General features: G+C 32.6%; 1 protein-coding gene across 1 annotated transcript; it reads left to right on the top strand.

Annotated features, from left to right (window-relative positions):
* The first annotated feature begins 910 nt into the window (after positions 1–910).
* On the top strand, positions 911–18,959 carry Nup62 (Nucleoporin 62kD). Its single transcript, XM_068767999.1, has 13 exons — positions 911–1,071; positions 1,755–1,811; positions 2,809–2,907; positions 3,989–4,116; positions 5,916–6,006; positions 7,822–7,934; positions 9,135–9,300; positions 10,006–10,716; positions 13,377–13,455; positions 14,353–14,521; positions 15,947–16,122; positions 17,553–17,664; positions 18,381–18,959. Exons 1-13 carry the CDS (start codon positions 999–1,001, stop codon positions 18,537–18,539), a joined length of 2,133 nt encoding a protein of 710 aa, XP_068624100.1. The 5' UTR covers positions 911–998; the 3' UTR covers positions 18,540–18,959.
* The last annotated feature ends 15 nt before the right edge of the window (positions 18,960–18,974 follow it).

Raw genomic sequence — 18,974 nt, 5'->3', positions numbered from 1 at the left:
ACATTTAATCACAACTTTTCGAAAACTAGTTTTTTCCACCACAAACGAAGTTTCGGAGTTGCGGGTATTTAAGGTCATAGGGCAAAGTAACAGGCAGATTTTTATCATTACACGTGTAATTTTTTCATTACAAATTATGAAGTTATTTAGAAATATAATTGTTACTGCATCCTGTTTAACTTTTAAATAATAATACTACAAGAATGTAACTTTTGTAAGCCCTTGTGAAATGTTGCAAAGTGTCGTGTAAAGTTACGTTTACGAAATAAATGTGTAGTTGTTAAGATTGCAAACTCAAAATGTGATAAGTAAGTAGCCATCTGTCCATATTTATCTTGCGTATGTACACAAATTTTTATCACAATAACAAATTATTATGAACTTTCTTGATGCTTCTTTGAATGATTAAGTTATTTCTCTTTAAAAAAATTCTTTGTCTTTCTATCTTCATCTTGGTCAATCACTATTTGTTATATTTTTTTTAAAAGGCCCTCGCTATTGGTGTCTCTCGTTTTCCTATCTTATTTATGAAACAGAGAGGTTTTTCACAAATTTGTCACTTTCTTTTTTTCCATGCTCTTCAGTAATTCTACACTTGATCAATCTTTCTTCTACTTACATTCTACAATTTCTATCTTTCTTTTCCTTACTAACTACCTTTCATTCATCGCCTCACTTCCTTTGCCTCGTTCTTTAATCAGGTTTTGTTTATCACATTTTAGACTTTATCTTATATTCTATTTTACACACTATTTATTATTGAAGATCTGCTATTGAATATCTATTTATCGGATTAACAGAAGGAAATAAGGAAATTTCGTTAGCGCTGATGTAGACATAGAAGTAAACTTTATCAGCGCTAATATAATCTGTGGATGTTAGTTTCAACTGTTGACAGTTAACAGTTATTGTGAAATATTTCCGCGGTATTCACTACAGGATTCATAAATATCAACGTTTTAGAAAACTTAAAGAGACGATTTAAGTAAATAAAAAAAATGAGTTTTACTTTTGGACAGGCTACGACTACTACAACTGGATCCACATTTGGTACCAATACTTTATCTGGAGGTAAGCATTTTATTTACAAACAATCGTAAAAACATTCTTCTAGGCTTGTGTTTGAAACCAAATTTATGTGATATATTCTTTCCACTTTGATTATAATTGCATACTTGTCAAATATATAATTCTAGCAATAAGTTAGCATGCATTATTTGCCAGTTTGCTTCATCTGTTTTTTATAACCTCTCTTAATTTGTCTCGATAATTCCGGTAGATTTAGAATATTATTGAGCAACTTTATTATTATATAAACCGATGGCGGCGAAACAAATACATTTTTTTTAAATGTGTCAACTTGTACCTTACGTACCTTGCCCAAATTAATCCAAATTATGAAGAAGAAAATCTGACAAGTTGGAATTATTCATCAAAGTTATCAAAATTGAATTTGACTTCTGAAAAAGTACACAGCAGTTACAAATAAGACAATTCCATGTTTCATTTAAATGCTTAAATAAGTTGTTATAAAAAAGCTTGATAATAATTAATCCATTCTTGACAGCGGATAGGCACCTACTGCAAGGCATAGGCCTCCTCAGAAGTTCATCATATTGACTGGCGTTGTAATGCCCCAATCCAGTGGCTTCCTGCAACTTAAATTTTGATGTGGGTCCACCTAATAGTGCTTACCAATGGCATCGCTGCTAGCTTATGATATTTAAGTAACTATTTTGTTTTATTATTCACAGGTTCAATTTTTGGTGGTGGTGATTCCAAAGCTTTTCAGAGTCCATCTGCTACAACAGGTATTAAATTAATCATACTACATAATATTTTTACTAAATTCCCGTAAATGAATGTCAATTATTTACAATCATTAGATATGGATGTAAGTTTCAGATATATCAAAGATTGTGTTTTATTTTGAGAAAAACTTTTATGAGAAAAAAAGTAATCCTTTAAATCATGTTTGCTCATTTTTTTAAATTTCTGAATCATTATAAATTATTTAAAATCACTAAAACTAAAGAAACTGACAATATGTGGTTTTAAAAGTGTAGAATAACAAAAATGTGTTCTACACAATTGTTTACATTGAAAATGAGCAACACACACTCATGTGCGGCATGCGGCCCATTAATCATGTTTATGTGGCCAGCATTTATAGACTTTCTCTCATTAAAATATTGTTATAAAATTAATTATAATGAAATGGTAGTACATACTAAACTGAAAACCATTTGCAACTAGTTCATTCATTTGTCAGAGACTTATTCAAACATGCAATACGAATGTGATGCGTCTTCATGATTTTTTTGTATTGAATATGTATATGAAATCTTTTATGACGATAAATTATTAATAAGTATTATGTGCGGTCCACAAAACAAATTTAAAATTTCAATTGGCCTGTTGATTTGAAAAAATACTCACTTTGATTTGCATAATTATTAAAAAAATGTACAATCAATGGTTTCTTTGTTTTAATACTTTTTAATTTATAAGCAAATTTTTTTTTATTTTATAATATATTATAAAATGTACTATTTACTTTAAAAGGAGTTATGTTATTGAGACAATCCTTAATGTACTATCAGTTCTTCTCCATTCTCATAATGTCCTGGATTTTCTTGACAATAAATCTGAATGGTTTAAAAGCTGTGTAGCTGGTTTTATTGTATATTCCAACTAATTAGAGGAAGGTAGTTCTTATTTGATGTCAAAGTTTCTCCAAAAATATCTATGATAAAAGTATGATTTAATGTATGATTGACTTAACAAATATTGTTATTACTGTTTCAGATAATAAAGTAAACTTCTTCAGCAGCCCTACCACAAGTGCACCTGCATTTGGTGGTTTTGCTTTTAGTGCAAAAACAACAGCTGCAACGTCTGGTTTTTGTTAGTAGTCAACTCAACTACTTAACTGTTTTTAGTTAAGCTAGTTTATACTTTATTTATATTTACTTTGTTTATATTATTATTAATAATATATTGTTTTTATTTCTACTTGTGAAAAACTTAAGTTTATGTTCTCTATTTATCATTAAATCTGACTGTAAGTTTTCCGAAAATAATGAATAAATCAAACTAATGTTTAGCCCTCTCAGGTACACATTAAGAGTGACAGCATAAGCAAAGGTGTCCTCTTTGCAACAAATGCTCCATTAAGGGCAAAATCTATTTACTGAATAGAGCATCCTTAGCAATATAGAAGTTTATTAAAAACATAACAGCCAAATTGGCATAAAAGAAAAATGAAAGTATGATAAATATTGCCTTTACTGAAACATACCTACAAAAATATGCTATGTGTACTGGGTAGAAAGAGCAAACTCTCTATAGACCAGTGGTTAATATAAAGTATAAAAGTGTGAAGCCAGTATAGATATCTGGAATATCTCTGGTGACCAGCAAGTCCCAATATCTTTATTATCCAAACCGTGCAGAACAACTCTTCTGAATATGATACTTGGGAGACTATGTAATGTCCCTTGGTACCATATTATAAAATTTACAAACACATAAAGATACCAATAGTCAAAGAAGAGATCGCACTATTGGCTAAGTCCTACTAATAGTAACTTACTAACCTCCCTAACCAGTTGGCTGCCTGAAGAGACATAACTTCCTGAATGAATGTAAGTTTATGTGAAAAGGCTTCACTGGAAGCTACCTTTAATCTGATGATAAATGCACAAAACATCCGCTATATAACCACCAAAGTTGGATAGAGTTGGTTGATTATAGATTTATAACTAGTAGGTAGGTAGTCTTCAAATGTAAATTTCAAATTATTTTTCTTGGCTGCTCCAATCAAGTGGTTGTTTATCATATGTGGCTTGCTTGCCATGATTTGTTTATTCTTGTCCCAGTCTTATAAATAATTTATAAGTTGAATATATTTCTATAAATGTATCTGTATTTTATCTGTTTGTTATGTTTATTAAGACCAATATAATCATAATATTTTTTTCGGCAGTTTCAAGTCCGACCACAACAACAGCGAGCTCTGCTTTTGGCGCTTCTAAACCACTCACATTTGGTGGGTTTACTTCACCACCGAACCAGACTGTTGGCAGCCCTGGCTTTGGACAAACAGCTCCTCAAGTAAAAACTTTATTTAAAAATTCTTAGTTTTACCCTAGAGGGTCGACATGAGTCTCGGCCGGGATTTATGTTGGCGTGAAAATTATTTCACAATTAGGATAGCGAAGAACAATAAAAATCTATCTGCTTTCAATAGTTAAGAACTGAGGTGTTGGCTAGACTTCGTTGTACACGCCTACTGCCTGGCATAGGCCTCCCCCTTAAGTGTGCGTCCACACTGAAAGCGCGGTGACTGGAGCCTAGGCGAGCGCGGCGAGCGGGGGCGTGCGGTGGCCACAGTAAAGGCGCGAGCTCTTGTAGCGGTTTGACGTACATCAGGTGTTGTAAACTATTATGGACGAGGATTTGCTATTTTTACTAGAAAGTCCAATTCTGAGATGGGAGGTGTTGAACACTAGAGATGGTGTGCACGAAATAAATAAAAAAGAGCAATAACTGGTGAATTTGTTAACTTATATGAAGAATTGAGGTTATACCCTACAAAATTCTTTCAGTATACTCGAATGCCCGTGTCAACTTTTGACTATATACTAAGTAAAATATGGATGTTTGCTTTGCCAAATCGGTGGTTTAGATTGAATTACACATATAAAAGATTCAGTATCTATCGCCATTTTACGACAAACAAAACAAACAGACGCGCATACGCCGAGCGACAAGACTGAATTGGTTTGTTACCCCCGCCACCCGCGCTTTGGGTCGCTCGCTGACTAGGCCCGTAGTGGGGCCAAAACGCGCGGACAGAAGGGTTTGAAACTTAGGCGTGCTGTCTCGCCCAGTCCCGTCGCACTAGGCTTCCGCCTTAGTCACTACAATATGGACGCAAAGGCGCGTTTCATATGTATGATACTTCGCGCCCGTCGTCGCAACCGCGCTAGGCTCGCACTATGGACGCACACTAAGATTGCTACAATAACCGGTCACGTTGCCCGCAACTAGCGACATAATGCGACTGTAACTTTGTAATTGGTTCATCTAGGTAGGGGCCTACCCACACCTCGTCTACCAGCTAGTGTATGCTACTGGAGAACCGATGTAGGCAGTTAATATTTTAAGAAGCTCAGCGACTTTCACTTGTAAAAACTAAAATATTCCATATTCAGTGCAATATGTCAAAACTTACAAAGCAAAGCACTTGTTCAGATGTGCTGGACGAAACACCGTGTGATGTATGTCCTTGCAATTTTGTATGAATTTTTTTGATTGTTTACCGATATAAGTATAAATGCCTAAGATAAATATTATATTTTTCTGTCTGAGATTTCGAAGAGTGAGAAATGTAGCTTCACTAGAAACAGCCATACTTTAAGATTGTTTTTTAAAAAAAAATTCTGGGATCCTCTATTTTAACATCATAATTACATGCAACATATTAAATTTTATATATCTGTAGTTTTTAAAGAAAATAATTTTTCATAACTATATATATCTTGGTTTAACTGATGAATTATCAGGTTTATTAAAACAGAAAGCATGACCAAGCTTTTTCCTTTAATTATGAGCGACATCTATTTTATTTTTTATAACGCGAAATATGCAGATATTTGCCTGACAGACACATCATTAATATGCGAAAAAACGAACAGCTTTTTTACCGATTTTATAAGAAGTTTGTTTTTTTGTTATAAAAAATTAATTGATCCATATAGTGTTTGTTGGCCAAAAATCATTTCCGTATTGTATGTCAAAAAAGTTATTACATTGTGACTATCTTCCATTGTGTAGACAGTTCACTAATGGAGACTTATATTTTCATTTTGTTCATTGTCAATTATTCGTTTGCCGGTTTTAAATTTCAGAATGCACCACAAAATTTGTCATTTGGTCAAACACCCACAACACAGCAACAATCTACACCTGCGCCAGCTTTTGGCACTCCGGCAACTCAAGGTAAATTCTATGTTAACTCTTCAAGTAAAGAACTAAAGACTATTATGAAGCTTTTAAACATTGACTCGATGCATAAAGCCATAAAAGCCTTAACTAAATAAAAAAAATTAGTAACATCACAACTTCTGATTAGTACGATTATGTAGTGTTGTCTCTAAGACATGGGCCTTGCTTCGAACTGTCCACTCTCCTTTATCTTCACTAATTTTCCTCTAACCATAAAGTCCTTCTTTTTCCATTTTTCGAGTACCATTCGGTGATACCCTTTGTCCACTTATCTCTTTGAGCGTTGTTTGTATAATTTTCGAAATTTAAATATATAAACTATATTAATTAGGAAATGTATTGTGGATAATTCTAAAATAACATTCTGAATCTTATTTTGCGTTTTAGTTATTTTAATGTGTTGTGTTTTATTCTATTTTATTTATGAAAAAAACATTAAGATACAGGGCAAATGTAATTTCAGTGACTGGCAACCACAACATGCGCTATGATAGTCGAACTCCATATCATAATAGCAGTGTCATATGATATCATTACAATAATTTATAATCGTCAGTTTAGAATTACAAAAAAATTGATAGGGAAAATTATAACTTTTTCTAAATACCTTAATCTAATTTAAAATTATTATTCTATTATTAACTATATATTGATTATTAATTTATTATCAATATATTCCAGATTAATATGTTATCAATTTATTATCTAATAGTCTAATTTTGAACAATATATTGGGTAATTTTGGCCTTATTTGAATTCATTGTCATGCATTGGCAATGGAATTACTAAAAAATCGTTTTTTAAGTTCTAAAATCAGATCAAATCTTTCAATAATACTCTCTTAGCAGTTGCTTCATTTGAATCGTAATAATAATATAAAAGCTTTACATTTATTTTTTTACATTTTGTTAGCTTGTCGTTACCTGTTAGTAAAATAGATCTTACTTGATTAATTTAAGCATTAATAAATAAACAAGCCTTCATTAACAATCTTGTATTCAAGTAACATTTTTCCTTATTTCTACTTAGTAATACTAATTTTTTAATGTTAAAATAATAATTTTCTTTGGTCAGCGGTTTCTCCAATGCTTGCCTTTCAGTATAGGCCAAGTGTTTTCCATAACTGAGCATTATTATTAAGTACATGTAAATACTGTGACCCTCGTGTTTTAAATATTCCAACACATTAGTGAATAAAGGCACTAATGTTAATGTCTGCGGGATAGAGACAATATAAAAAAATGGATGCAACTATTTCAGAGATTAGCCGGAACAAATAGACAGCGAGACTATAGCTACCGTATATGTATATAAATATATATATAAATATATATTGATTTGCATGTAGTAAAAAGCGATTATTTTAAATTTACAAACAGACACTTTCTATTTTATTTATTTGTATAGATCAAGTTAAATTACCTATTATCTTTGTAATTACTTATAATAATGATTGGAATTTGGAATGAAATCGTGGAATTATTTCCTTATTAAATTTAATTGACTGATGTTTTTGACTAACTGGTACTGAATTATATGTACCTTGACCATTTCTTGTTATATTTTTTCTTCACCTTGGTTATATTTGCATTGTTATTTTTTTTTTCTTTGTTATTAATTTATTGAATTGAATGTAATAATTGACTGTAACTGTAGTGGTAAAACATAGCTAATACCGTAGTTTAATATTTGACCTGTATCTACCTGTGTTTAAAAAAATAATTTATTGTTAGTAATAATAAGACGGTATCTTGGTACACTTTAGAAAAGTTTCGTTATATTAATTTATCATAAAACTTATTGTTACAGCGACATTCGGAGGTGCAGCTAACTCCAGCTTCTCATTCACGAAGCCAGCCACGACTTCTGTCTTCGCGTTTACTCCGACATCCGGATTTTCGATGCCCCAGCAAACTTCCGCTGTAAGTTGTTCAAAAAAAAATATCATTAAAATTAATACAAAAAATCTAAACATTAGGTGTTTCTGTGTATACTCATATGTGAAAATAATTATATTGAAAACACATTTGAGTTTGTTGTGGGTGCTTTTCAGAACGCACATTCGAAACCAACATAGTTTTAAGTTAGAAGCAATTTGATTCTAGTTTCTATCAATAAAAAAATGATTCTTCATCATTATCATATCAACCAATAGACTCACGCCATGATATATATAAAGATCGTCATGATGACCGGTCTTGCGCAATCCACTTCTACTTTACTATATTAGTCCACCAAGTGTCGGGACTAACCACCTTGTGTCTACCAATTCGTGATCGCCACTCGACCCTTACAGCCGTAACGATCCTCGTATCATTTGGGATAACAAAATAAGTAGAATTTACAGTGATGGATAATACAGATTTTGATTAAAGATACTGTGAAAGAGAAAAGAGACTTTATCCGAAATTGTACATACGACTCTGTCCCACGCTAAACAGAGATAACGAAAAAAAAACATTCATTTTACGAACTCTACTTTTCTTCACAATTATTCTAAAACATCATGGTTGTATAATTTTCGTATTTAAAGCCAACTACCGTGTGGCCAGAGTGAAAAATGACCAAAATGAATAATGCTTTGGTTCACAGATGTCAGGAAAAGAAAACTAGATAGGCCTTTTAGGTGGTAGATTCATAGTATTAAAACGGCAAGAAGTGGTAGCTGTCCAAGGGTAGTCAACGACAGAAAGAAATGGCACCAGTTGGAGGAGGCATTTGTCAAAATGGTGTTACCCTACCATTAAAGGGTGGTTAGGGTGGAGACCTTAAACTCCCACTAACTTCAGCGATCTTATGGCGGATGATGGATCGACTCGAATCATCGTGATAGCTATTCTGAATAGCCTAGCTGGAGGAACTAGAAGTTATTCTTAATTTGAGGGTACCGGTGTATCACACACAGCGCAGAGGGTCACCATCGAGGGGGTGTTACTGGGTAGAAAGTTTAACTCTGTCCTCCCACCAGAGGTAGGTTATCTTAAAGATCTGGAAGACTTCCACCAAAATCCAAAATGTCAATTGGTAACACACACGCGTTATTTAATGCATTTAAACTTGTGTTAGAAAAATGTTTTTCATTTTATTAAGTATTGTCTTAATAAAGGCTATTATTATTTCAGCCAACTGGTCAACCAGCGCAGTCCAGTTTCTCGTTGACCCCGGCAACGACATCCGCAGGTGGTTTTGCTCAGAATACGCCTGCTTTTTCCCAGATGTTTGCCAAATCGTCATTCACTTTGACACCGGTCGCTTCTACAGCTGCCACAGTTGCGGCAAGTTCTGCAGGTATCGTCATTATTCCAACTGTTGAACTAATTAATATCACAAGCAAATTAAAAATTATGGAGGCGGCTTATGTATAAAAATAACAAAACTTATCATCACTTAAGTCTCTGTGCTCAAAGAAGTGTAACTTGCTATCTCCGCACAAGCAGGCATAGTTATTAGTTTTATATGCCCTCTCACAAATCACTTTTCAATCTAGTGTGAACCACACCACCACAGTATTTTTTTTATTTTATTAAGTTCTAATTACAGGTGTTACAATTTAAACTATAATATAATGTTTACACTGATTTAAGACATATTGAAAAACCAATTATAATCAAACACAAATGAAAGCAACCAGTCACGGAGATAGCTCAGCAAATTATTTGTTCATAATAGCAGTGGACGGGGCACACTGCTCGTGCAGCCGACAGCCCCTGGGCCCAAAATATTGTCTGACCTTTCCCAAAGATTGCCACGATGATCGGTCTTACATTGCCCACATCCAGCGACTTCGCGGCCTTAACTATATCATCGGTTCACCCAAAGAGAGGCGTATCCTTGCCACGCCTACCGGCTCGTTATCTCCACGAGAACCCTTCGACCGTTGGAACATATATATATTTCAACATATATTTGTCATATATATATATAATATTGCTGCAGGATTACTGATATATTTCAATTAGTTATTGTCAATAATAAAATATATTTGATTTTCAGCGCCATCTTTTGTGACTCCGACTACTTCTAGTTTCGCGCAACAAGCATCCAGTTTCAGTTTATCGCAGCCAACTGCAACGACCGCATTGTCATCAGGCTTCTCATTCAGCAAGACACCATCCACCACCAGTTTTCCTTCTAGTCAACCGCAAGTGGCACAAACTCAACCATTGAGTTTCGCAGCTCAACCAATAACATCAACCCAACAAACAACAGCAAGTAACGCATTTAACATCAACATGATGTTACCCAAACCCACTTCTGCAACTGGACTAGGCCAACCTGGGATTGTTAGCCAATCTGGACAAGTGAGCCAAGCTGCAACTGTTAGCCAAACAGGACTCGTAAGCCAAGCTGGAACTATAGGCCAGACTGGACTAGTAAGCCAGGCAGCTGTAAGTCACACAGGCCTAACAAGTCAAGCTGGAACTATGAGCCAGCCAGGACTTGTTAGCCTGGCCGGTGCAGTAAGTCAAGCTGGACTTCAAAGCGCAGCTTTGACCGGTTTTACTGCTTCAACAGCAGCTCAAGCTACTAAGATTGGATTTGGTCTGACTACAAGTGCAGCCACAAGTCAAGCCACACCTGCTACATCTGGTCTCAACTTTAGTGCAGCTTCCAGTGGAGCACCCACATTCATAGGCGCCCCTATGTCTACACTGGGAATGACATTTAGTAAAACCACAGTTACCACAACCACTTCAGGAACTGGTGAGTGATTTCAGTTTTTATGATCATTATCATTTCAGATATAGGATGGTCACTGCTGGACCTAAGCCTCATCCATAGATACTCAATGGGATCAGTTTGAAGAGACCTGCATCCAAATTAACAAGATTGTCTGTCTATGGTCCTCTCGAGAGAAACTTAAGACCCTAGTGGTCATCAGGATTGGGTATTTTGATTATGCTTATTTACCTAAGGATGAAGTAGAAAGTATAGTACCCAAAAAATGGTTGAGGTCAATCTACTTTGAGTGTGTATAGAATTAATTATACATTTTATTGCATTGAGGTGTTCATTATTACAATAAATAAAATTTCCGTAATTTCAAAATTAATTTTTATTATAATATTATATTAATTATAATTTTTATTATATTATTATAATATTTTTTTTTCCAAAAAAGTAGTTTTCTAATAGAGGTTATATGAGAAGGAACAAAATACACTTGTTTGTACATAGATTGATTACTTTAATTATAGTTCTTTTAATTAGTTTATCTTATAGAAACCATGCGTCCGTTTATCGTATCGCAAACTAAAATTTATATCTTAAATTATCTCTAAGATTTTTGGTTTCCTTACTAATTTAAATAATTACAAATTTACTTATTTTTTATAATTGATATTATTGTCTGTTGACTGTGAAGTCGTCAATGTTTTTTTTTTTATTTTCAGTGCCTTAATTATAATCATAATCCTAATTTTTAATCTTGTCTAAAGATCTTGTCTATATGCAAATTAAAAATTGTCTGTGGTTTATTACTTTTTAAGCTTTAATTAAAAATAATGTCATCTGACGTTCAATGATTATTGATTGTCAAATTGGTTGCTTCAAGATTCACATGTTAAAATTCACTAAATTGATTTTTAGAGTTTAAAAAATGAATTGGTAAAAAGTTGTTTATTGCGTTAATAAGCTATTTTTAATTAACCACATACCATCAGCTAGTAAATCTGTTGTAATTATATCTTCACCGCTATAAATGCTACTTCTGTTGTCCCAAGTGATCCGATGTATGTTATGGCAGGAAGTTTATAGTGACGACTACGAGGTTGACGCGGCTTGGGTGGGCCTGTTAGGTAGACCGACGACGTTGTCAAAACCGGTCATTGTAGAAAACTTAGGGGGATGCATTTTTAGGCGTCTATTGGTTGACATATTGATGAGGCAGTATTTTATATATATATATATATATATATATCTGTTGGCATTTACATTACCTGATATAAAGCTTAAAGTAAGATATCACTAAACACTTGCCAGCAAACCATTCATTGATAACTTTGAGGTTTGAGTATCTTGGGGTAAGTCATTTTGGCCAAACTAGTATAAATTGACCTCCAAATCATTACACACAAGGAAGCAGTCAGATTCCACGTTATATTTTTAAATTTTTTTATTCAATACTTTTAATTATGCACCCGATAAAAATACATCAATGCATAATAACTAAAAATATTCAACTTATTACTAAAGCAATTTATTACAAATAATTATAGTATGGAAATAAAAATGGACCATTGTGAATAGTCTGCTTCTACACACAAACATACACATATTTACTTAATAAATAATAATGAAAATGCTTCTTAACCTTTTCTTTAAAAATTGGTAGGTGTTCATTCCATTTACAGGTAATCATTCCATATCCGAACCCATTGTATTGTAAAAGATTTAGTTAAATTAATGTATCATCAAGAGCTTGAGAAATAGTGAGAGAATATAAGATTGAGTTATTTCTGTTAATGTCTGCAAAGTAAGCTTTCAATTTCAGTTTAGGCTATATTTTTTTATTCATTTATTAATTTTTGAAGTGCAATCCCATGAGCCCATTTTGACTTATTTGATAATCCTAACATACATAACCTAATGGTTATATATATTAGTTTCCTCTTAAAAATTCAATGCCTTTAGACATTGACATTGACACAAACACAATTCTATGCCTTTAGTAGAAGATTCCGTTTTTCTATAATACATTGCTTTTTTTATTCTTCATAAAAAACATTAACTAAAACTAATTTACATTTATATTGTTGAACTTTTAAATAATAAAATTCTTTTTCCCATTTTTGTTATGGTATGGATGACATGTGTGTGTGTAGGGGTGCGTCTCGTGTTTACAAGTAAAAGAGATTATTATTGATAAACACTACATAATTATAATAATTTTTACATACATTTTTAGATATCTAGTTCTTAACTAATTTTGTCATACAGTGTTGTTATTTAGGATTGCCCGAGTGGACTGAACCTCATTTGCTATTATTGAATTATGCAAAACTAATATGAAAAGCATAATATATCTAAAATATCTTCTATTATATAGCGGTAATGTAGACTGACATAGTTAAATATATACAACTAAACAGATTGATCATAACCTTACAATTTACAAAAATTCTTGTGTTGTAATTTACAGCAGTTTTATTTAAAGATTAATTGACGATTTTATAAAGGTTGCACATTTAATTGAACATTTTTTTTAAAACATAGTTTTCTTTAGTCTCGTGATCCCTGTGCTGGGTTAGTAAAACTGTCACAGAAACCAGAGTCCTCATCTGTAAATGATAATTAAACCTCTTAATTTAATAATAAATTATAATAACAACAGTAAATTAAAATGTAAATTTATTTTATTTCAGCCACGTCAGCGTCTTCCATTTTGTCCCTGGGTAAATCCACAGCTGCTTCAACTATGCCCACGCTTACCACCACAACGACGTAAGTTATTGATAGTAAGCTCTTTAATTAACTCTCATCATCATTTCTGCCATAGGAAACCTGCTGGAATCCTTCTTAGATTTAAAAAAGAACTATTTGGAAGCTACCCTAATAAGGTCTTTTCTCAAAAATCTTAAGCCCCTGCAATCATCTGTTCTATGACCTGTCAGTTCAACTTGCTGATCCTTTATTTAGAAATTAAAAAAAAATTGTTATTAACAAATTTAAAGTTAATGTTAAAGAAAATAAGTATATTAATATCTCTCACATAACTATTAATAACAAGATGTCTCCCGCCCGCTTCCCGAACTTAATTAAAGCTAACATTCCTGGCAGGTATAATTTCGTGTAATCCTTTCTAAGCTGACATTCACTCAGTAAATGGAAATTCATTATCACATCTTAAGTTTCTAAGACTTATGGCATTTTAGACATATCACATGATGAATAGAGTACCTATGTACTCTGTTCCCCTATTGGAAATCTTATATATAAATATGTGTGGGATTGTCGAACAATAAAGGCTGCGGTACCGAACAGAAGCCTTTATTTTATTCTTAGTAGTGTAAGAATCTTTTCACTCTATTTTTCTCGTAACATTCCATCTACTTGACGGTTAAGCGCCAGGAAAACAAAACATGACTAATAAGGTATATAAAGTTATATGTAATAAGTAATAAAAATAATAAATTTAAAAATAATTTTATCTTTTACACATACACACATATATCGTTGATTTTTGTCAGTTGCCCGCGTCAAATGATAGCGCGAGGCAATCTACTACTAGCGCCATCTATCGGCACAGTTCTAAGTAGCAACGAATTTATATAATAATTGTTGCCTTTGATCGAAACTCAAAGTATAACCAAAAAATAATTGTATGTGTATTAATTTCAGCACTACCGCTGCTGCCCCGCCTCAGCAAATAACTTCAATAACTTTTGCCCAACTGGAAGAGAATATTAACAAATGGACACTTGAATTGGAGGAACAGGAGAAGATCTTCATCAACCAAGCCACGCAGATTAACGCTTGGGACAGGCTTCTAATTGCTAATGGGGAGATGGTAAGTTATTCAGATAATAATAACTTATTTCTCTTGATCAGAAAACTAAAATTATACATATTTGTCCAAAGTAATTTTTTTTCGAAGAGACTGGATGTTGCATCAATTAGAAAATATCTATGTACAAGAAGGTATATTTATCAATTTAATTCATTTATTTATTAATTAAAAAATATTCACGAGTCAACCCGGTTGAGAACGTTGTTATGCAAAGCTTTTGAAATAACGCGGTTCACCAGTCACAATAAATATTATTTTTTTACACATTTTTTTTGTTCCAATACGAATGCATTTTTTAATTCTTATTTTGATGGAGACTTATCTGTATAGCAACAAAATACAATTGGGGGAACACGAAGTTTTTCAAATATAACGATTTGTGGTTGACATCTGCATGTCTGACACGATAATAGTTGCAAAATTGATTTTTATTTGTTTCATTTTTTTTTGATTGAAGTTTTACTATACACTTTTTTTGTAATAGAAATGATATGGACCTATATAGATTACATTATAATTTCTTTGCATAGATTTTTATGAAAGTATTTACAGTTTGTTCATTATAATGATTTTTTAAAGGTGTGAAACATATCTCCAAATTTGTCATGCGCATTTTGGATTTTTTTTCCACTTTTTTAAGTAACGTATCAGCCGTGTAAAAAATAGTTGGAGGTACATTCAATTATAAGAATATTAAATTTATCCAACGCTAAATTCCTGTATTGTATCGATTCAAAACTGCTTTCAATAGTAGCCAACATCAAATCTTTATAAAAATCCATAAAACTCCATAATCAGAATAATAAATTTATCAATCGCAAGTGCTATACAAATCATTGGGTTGTTAAGGTGCATCCATATGGTAGTTACTTATTATAGAGCAATTTTTGAGTGAGAAATAGAGACGAACAATTAACGCCATCTGTTGACTCCAGCCGATATTACAGATTTACAACACATAAATTCTTAAATCTTTCTTTATGTCAGAGAGCTATATATTTTATAATTTTAATGCAAGCTCACATCGAGCAGCTTGCTCGCTTTGTTATCACATTTATATATCTCAACTCAATATTATGTGCATTTAAGTAAAGCTTAATTTAAGTTTGTGTGGCACAACTGTTAAACTTGCTCTCTCTATTTTTATTGTGAGTATAATAGCAGCCTGAACAGTAAATAACGTGAAAATTTAAAATCTTCAGTAGGAATGTCCATGTAATTTATGATTTTCATATTTTAATAACAGTCTCCCTATTTCAAAATCATTGTCAAAACAAACACACGTAAAGTTATAGATTTTTTGTATCAATAATCGTTATTATGTCAGCCGATAAGCGCCCACTGTGAAGCGCAGGCCACTCTCACTGTCTTGCGATAATAAAGGAAACAAATGTTTTTAATAAAAGGTTATGTTTATATTTTCAGATCGTAGAACTGAACGACACAATTCAAACAGTTAAAAATGAACAACAGAGCTTGGAACACGAGCTAGACTTTGTACTGGCTCAGCAGAAAGAACTGGAAGAAATTCTTACTCCGATGGAGAAACAGGTGCTGAATGAGGCCGGGGATAGGTTGCGAGACCCGGAGAGGGAGCACATGTAAGTATGGTTATTATTTTTAGCAGGGGTGACCAAACTGCAGCTCGCAAGCCACATGCGGCTCTTTGAACGATTATTTTTGGCTACGAATGAGTGTCGAATTATTTTAATATTTAAATTTATAATACCTTTATCAGCTACTAGGAAATCATCGAAATTACTGGTGTGAGTAATTATTATTATTCCACCATAAAATTAGCGAAATCTAAACACCAATCATGTTTAACTAACCAGCATTTTAAGTAATATTAGGAGTGCTGTCATATATGTGTGCCATTATATATAACTTCAATACACATATTTTGTACTTTTGTTTAAATAATTTAATTAAATATGATTTTGGTATAAAAACCTTCTTTTGCTTGTTTTGGATTGCGTATTGAATAATGCCTTGCAAAAAAATGTAAAATTTCGAAAGGCGGCTCTCACTATCAAAGATCTTGGCCTCTCCTGGCTTATCGTACCTCACCCCAGATAGAAATGATTCTCTCCTTATCTCCTCTATTACCAAAGAAAAGGGCGCCGGAAGCTAACCCTAAGGCTTTCATATAGATTCCACTGAACATAGACAAAAAACTTCCATGAGTCTCATCCAGGGGCAAATTCTAAATCTAGTATTCAAAAATACGACACATTCCTTGATACATTCATTCGATCGTAGCGGATAGTTGTTAAATATGAACTGAACTAACGAAACATTCTTAGGTAGACATTAATTAAAACATTTTTGCGACTTTCCGTCACTATGCACTTTATTTTATTTCTAATATATTTCAATTTTTGCTTTAATTTAATAAAATATTCTTTTTTATATGTTTACTTCTACATAATGTGTATATAAGTTTTAACATAGTGACATCATTTCAGCTACAGCATTTCCACTGCTGGCAATAAGCCTCCCCTAATTTTTAGTAAACATTTTTTTTGTATTTTTAAAGTACGCTTTCTCCAATCTTGGTTTTAGAACAGAGATATACACCCTCCTGCTATCACCTTCCCTCTCTCGTCCGTCACAATTTCTCTTTTTATTCCATCTATCATCCTTCATATTTTCTATCATTCAGCATATGTTCAACATAGTGCATTCACACATTTCTTTCACGCATCGCCTCCCATCTCTCGCCACGCTTTCTGTTATAAGGTCTAGTTTAGTAGACATTATTGTAATCCAGTTTTCATTACAGATAATATAGTTTTTAACACATGACTGTAAGACATCCACCAATAAAGTGCACAGACAACCTTAAGATTGGTCTTATTGAAACCGAATTTTAAATAAGCCTTTCTAAACAAAATAAATCGTAGTATAATGATGAGGAAAAAATTACCAAAACTGTCCAAATGTAAATAAAATATAAATGTTAAACGTAAAAATGGAAAAGTAATATTAACCAATTTATTATATTTAAATAATTTATATAACATTTCAGGTATTCTCTGGCTGAAAACTTGGATACACAACTAAGACAAATGTCAGAAGACCTGAAGGAAGTCATAGAGCACTTGAACGAGACAAACAGGAGTCAAGACACAAACGATCCTGTAAATATTTATACTTTTATACTAAGTATTCAACGAGCAAGCTAATGACGAAACAGTTTTTTCTAAATTTAAATATAAAATGTCTTTTTTAACATAAGTTGAAATACGTCTCTTAATGACGTGATGTTTAATGTTGAGGATAAAGGTTTCCGATAGGCGAAAGAAACTCAACCAGACTACATATTTTGACAAAAATATAAAATTACGTTAAAATAGTCTGTCATTCTCAAAGAGTGTCATCTTCAAAGTCTTTTATACTGCAGTAACTCTTAGACATACGTTCTTTGGACAATTTAAATTTAGTAATAGGAGCTTTAATATCCGATACGTGGTTATTTAGAAAGGAACTATCAAATTTTGAATTTCAAACTACCGACTACTTTTAACAATCCAATTTTGTAAAGTAATTTATATCTAAAAAGGTTAAGTTTTGTATAAAGATTTAATATTATTTATAGTGACCACTGCAGATTATAAGAATGCCTTCTGGCAATTTGAAAGAAACTATTATCAATTTGAACACTTCTGTAAAGACATCCTGCAATTTAAACAACACCCGTATTTGAAAAGAGCCCACAACATACTTGACTTATTTGTGGTTATTTTTACAATATTCTTAATGCAGTAGTATAGGTATTTCTTTATAGGCTTTAATTTTACTAAAAAAATACTGAAATAATATATTATTATTATAAAATACGTATATTTTTTCACAGATTGTTCAAATCGGGCGTATTTTGAACGCGCACATGTCATCGATGCAGTGGATAGACAGCTCAATCGCACAGATTTCAACAAAACTGGATCAACTAAAGGCCACGCACGACACGCTCAGACGAGACAACGAGCGCTCCTTCCAGCTCACGTACAACTGATCGTTACAAGCTAATTATATATGAAGCAACGGGCCATATAATTGTATCAGTGTTATGCAGTTTCCCCAACCTTTTTTGTGCCACGCCCCACTTTAAAATTCTCATGCCTCCTATGTAACATGTATAATTTATATATTAAACCGAAGAGGTTTACTTGCGTCGAGTCAGTTTTCAAATTGCCCACCTGTGGGACGTGGGCCCCACGCTGGGAAACACTGGTCTAATGTGAATAACTAAACTAATAAAAATGTCTTAAACGAGACCGTTCTACACTTAAAACAATTTGTAAAAAAGTTATTTACTAAGATATTTGTGAAGTAAATCGTGATAATTTTTAAATAAAAATCAGTGAATAATAATTGAAAGGAAATAACATTTTTGAATTAAATAAAGCGAATATTTGAAAACATTGTTCTTTTTTATAAATGAACTATA

This window comes from Battus philenor, unplaced genomic scaffold (genome assembly GCF_028537555.1).
Source record: "Battus philenor isolate CCGP_79_NKW_IND1 unplaced genomic scaffold, ilBatPhil1.0.hap1 SCAF_24, whole genome shotgun sequence".
Lineage (NCBI taxonomy): Eukaryota > Metazoa > Arthropoda > Insecta > Lepidoptera > Papilionidae > Battus > Battus philenor.
This window is presented reverse-complemented; position numbering and strand designations above follow the sequence as displayed.

Coding starts and splice junctions, on each gene's coding strand:
- Nup62 (XM_068767999.1), top strand. CDS start 999: ATGAGTTTTACTTTTGGACAGGCTACGACTACTACAACTGGATCCACA. Junction 1,072..1,754: donor TACCAATACTTTATCTGGAG/GTAAGCATTTTA, acceptor TATTATTCACAG/GTTCAATTTTTGGTGGTGGT. Junction 7,935..9,134: donor TGCCCCAGCAAACTTCCGCT/GTAAGTTGTTCA, acceptor TTATTATTTCAG/CCAACTGGTCAACCAGCGCA.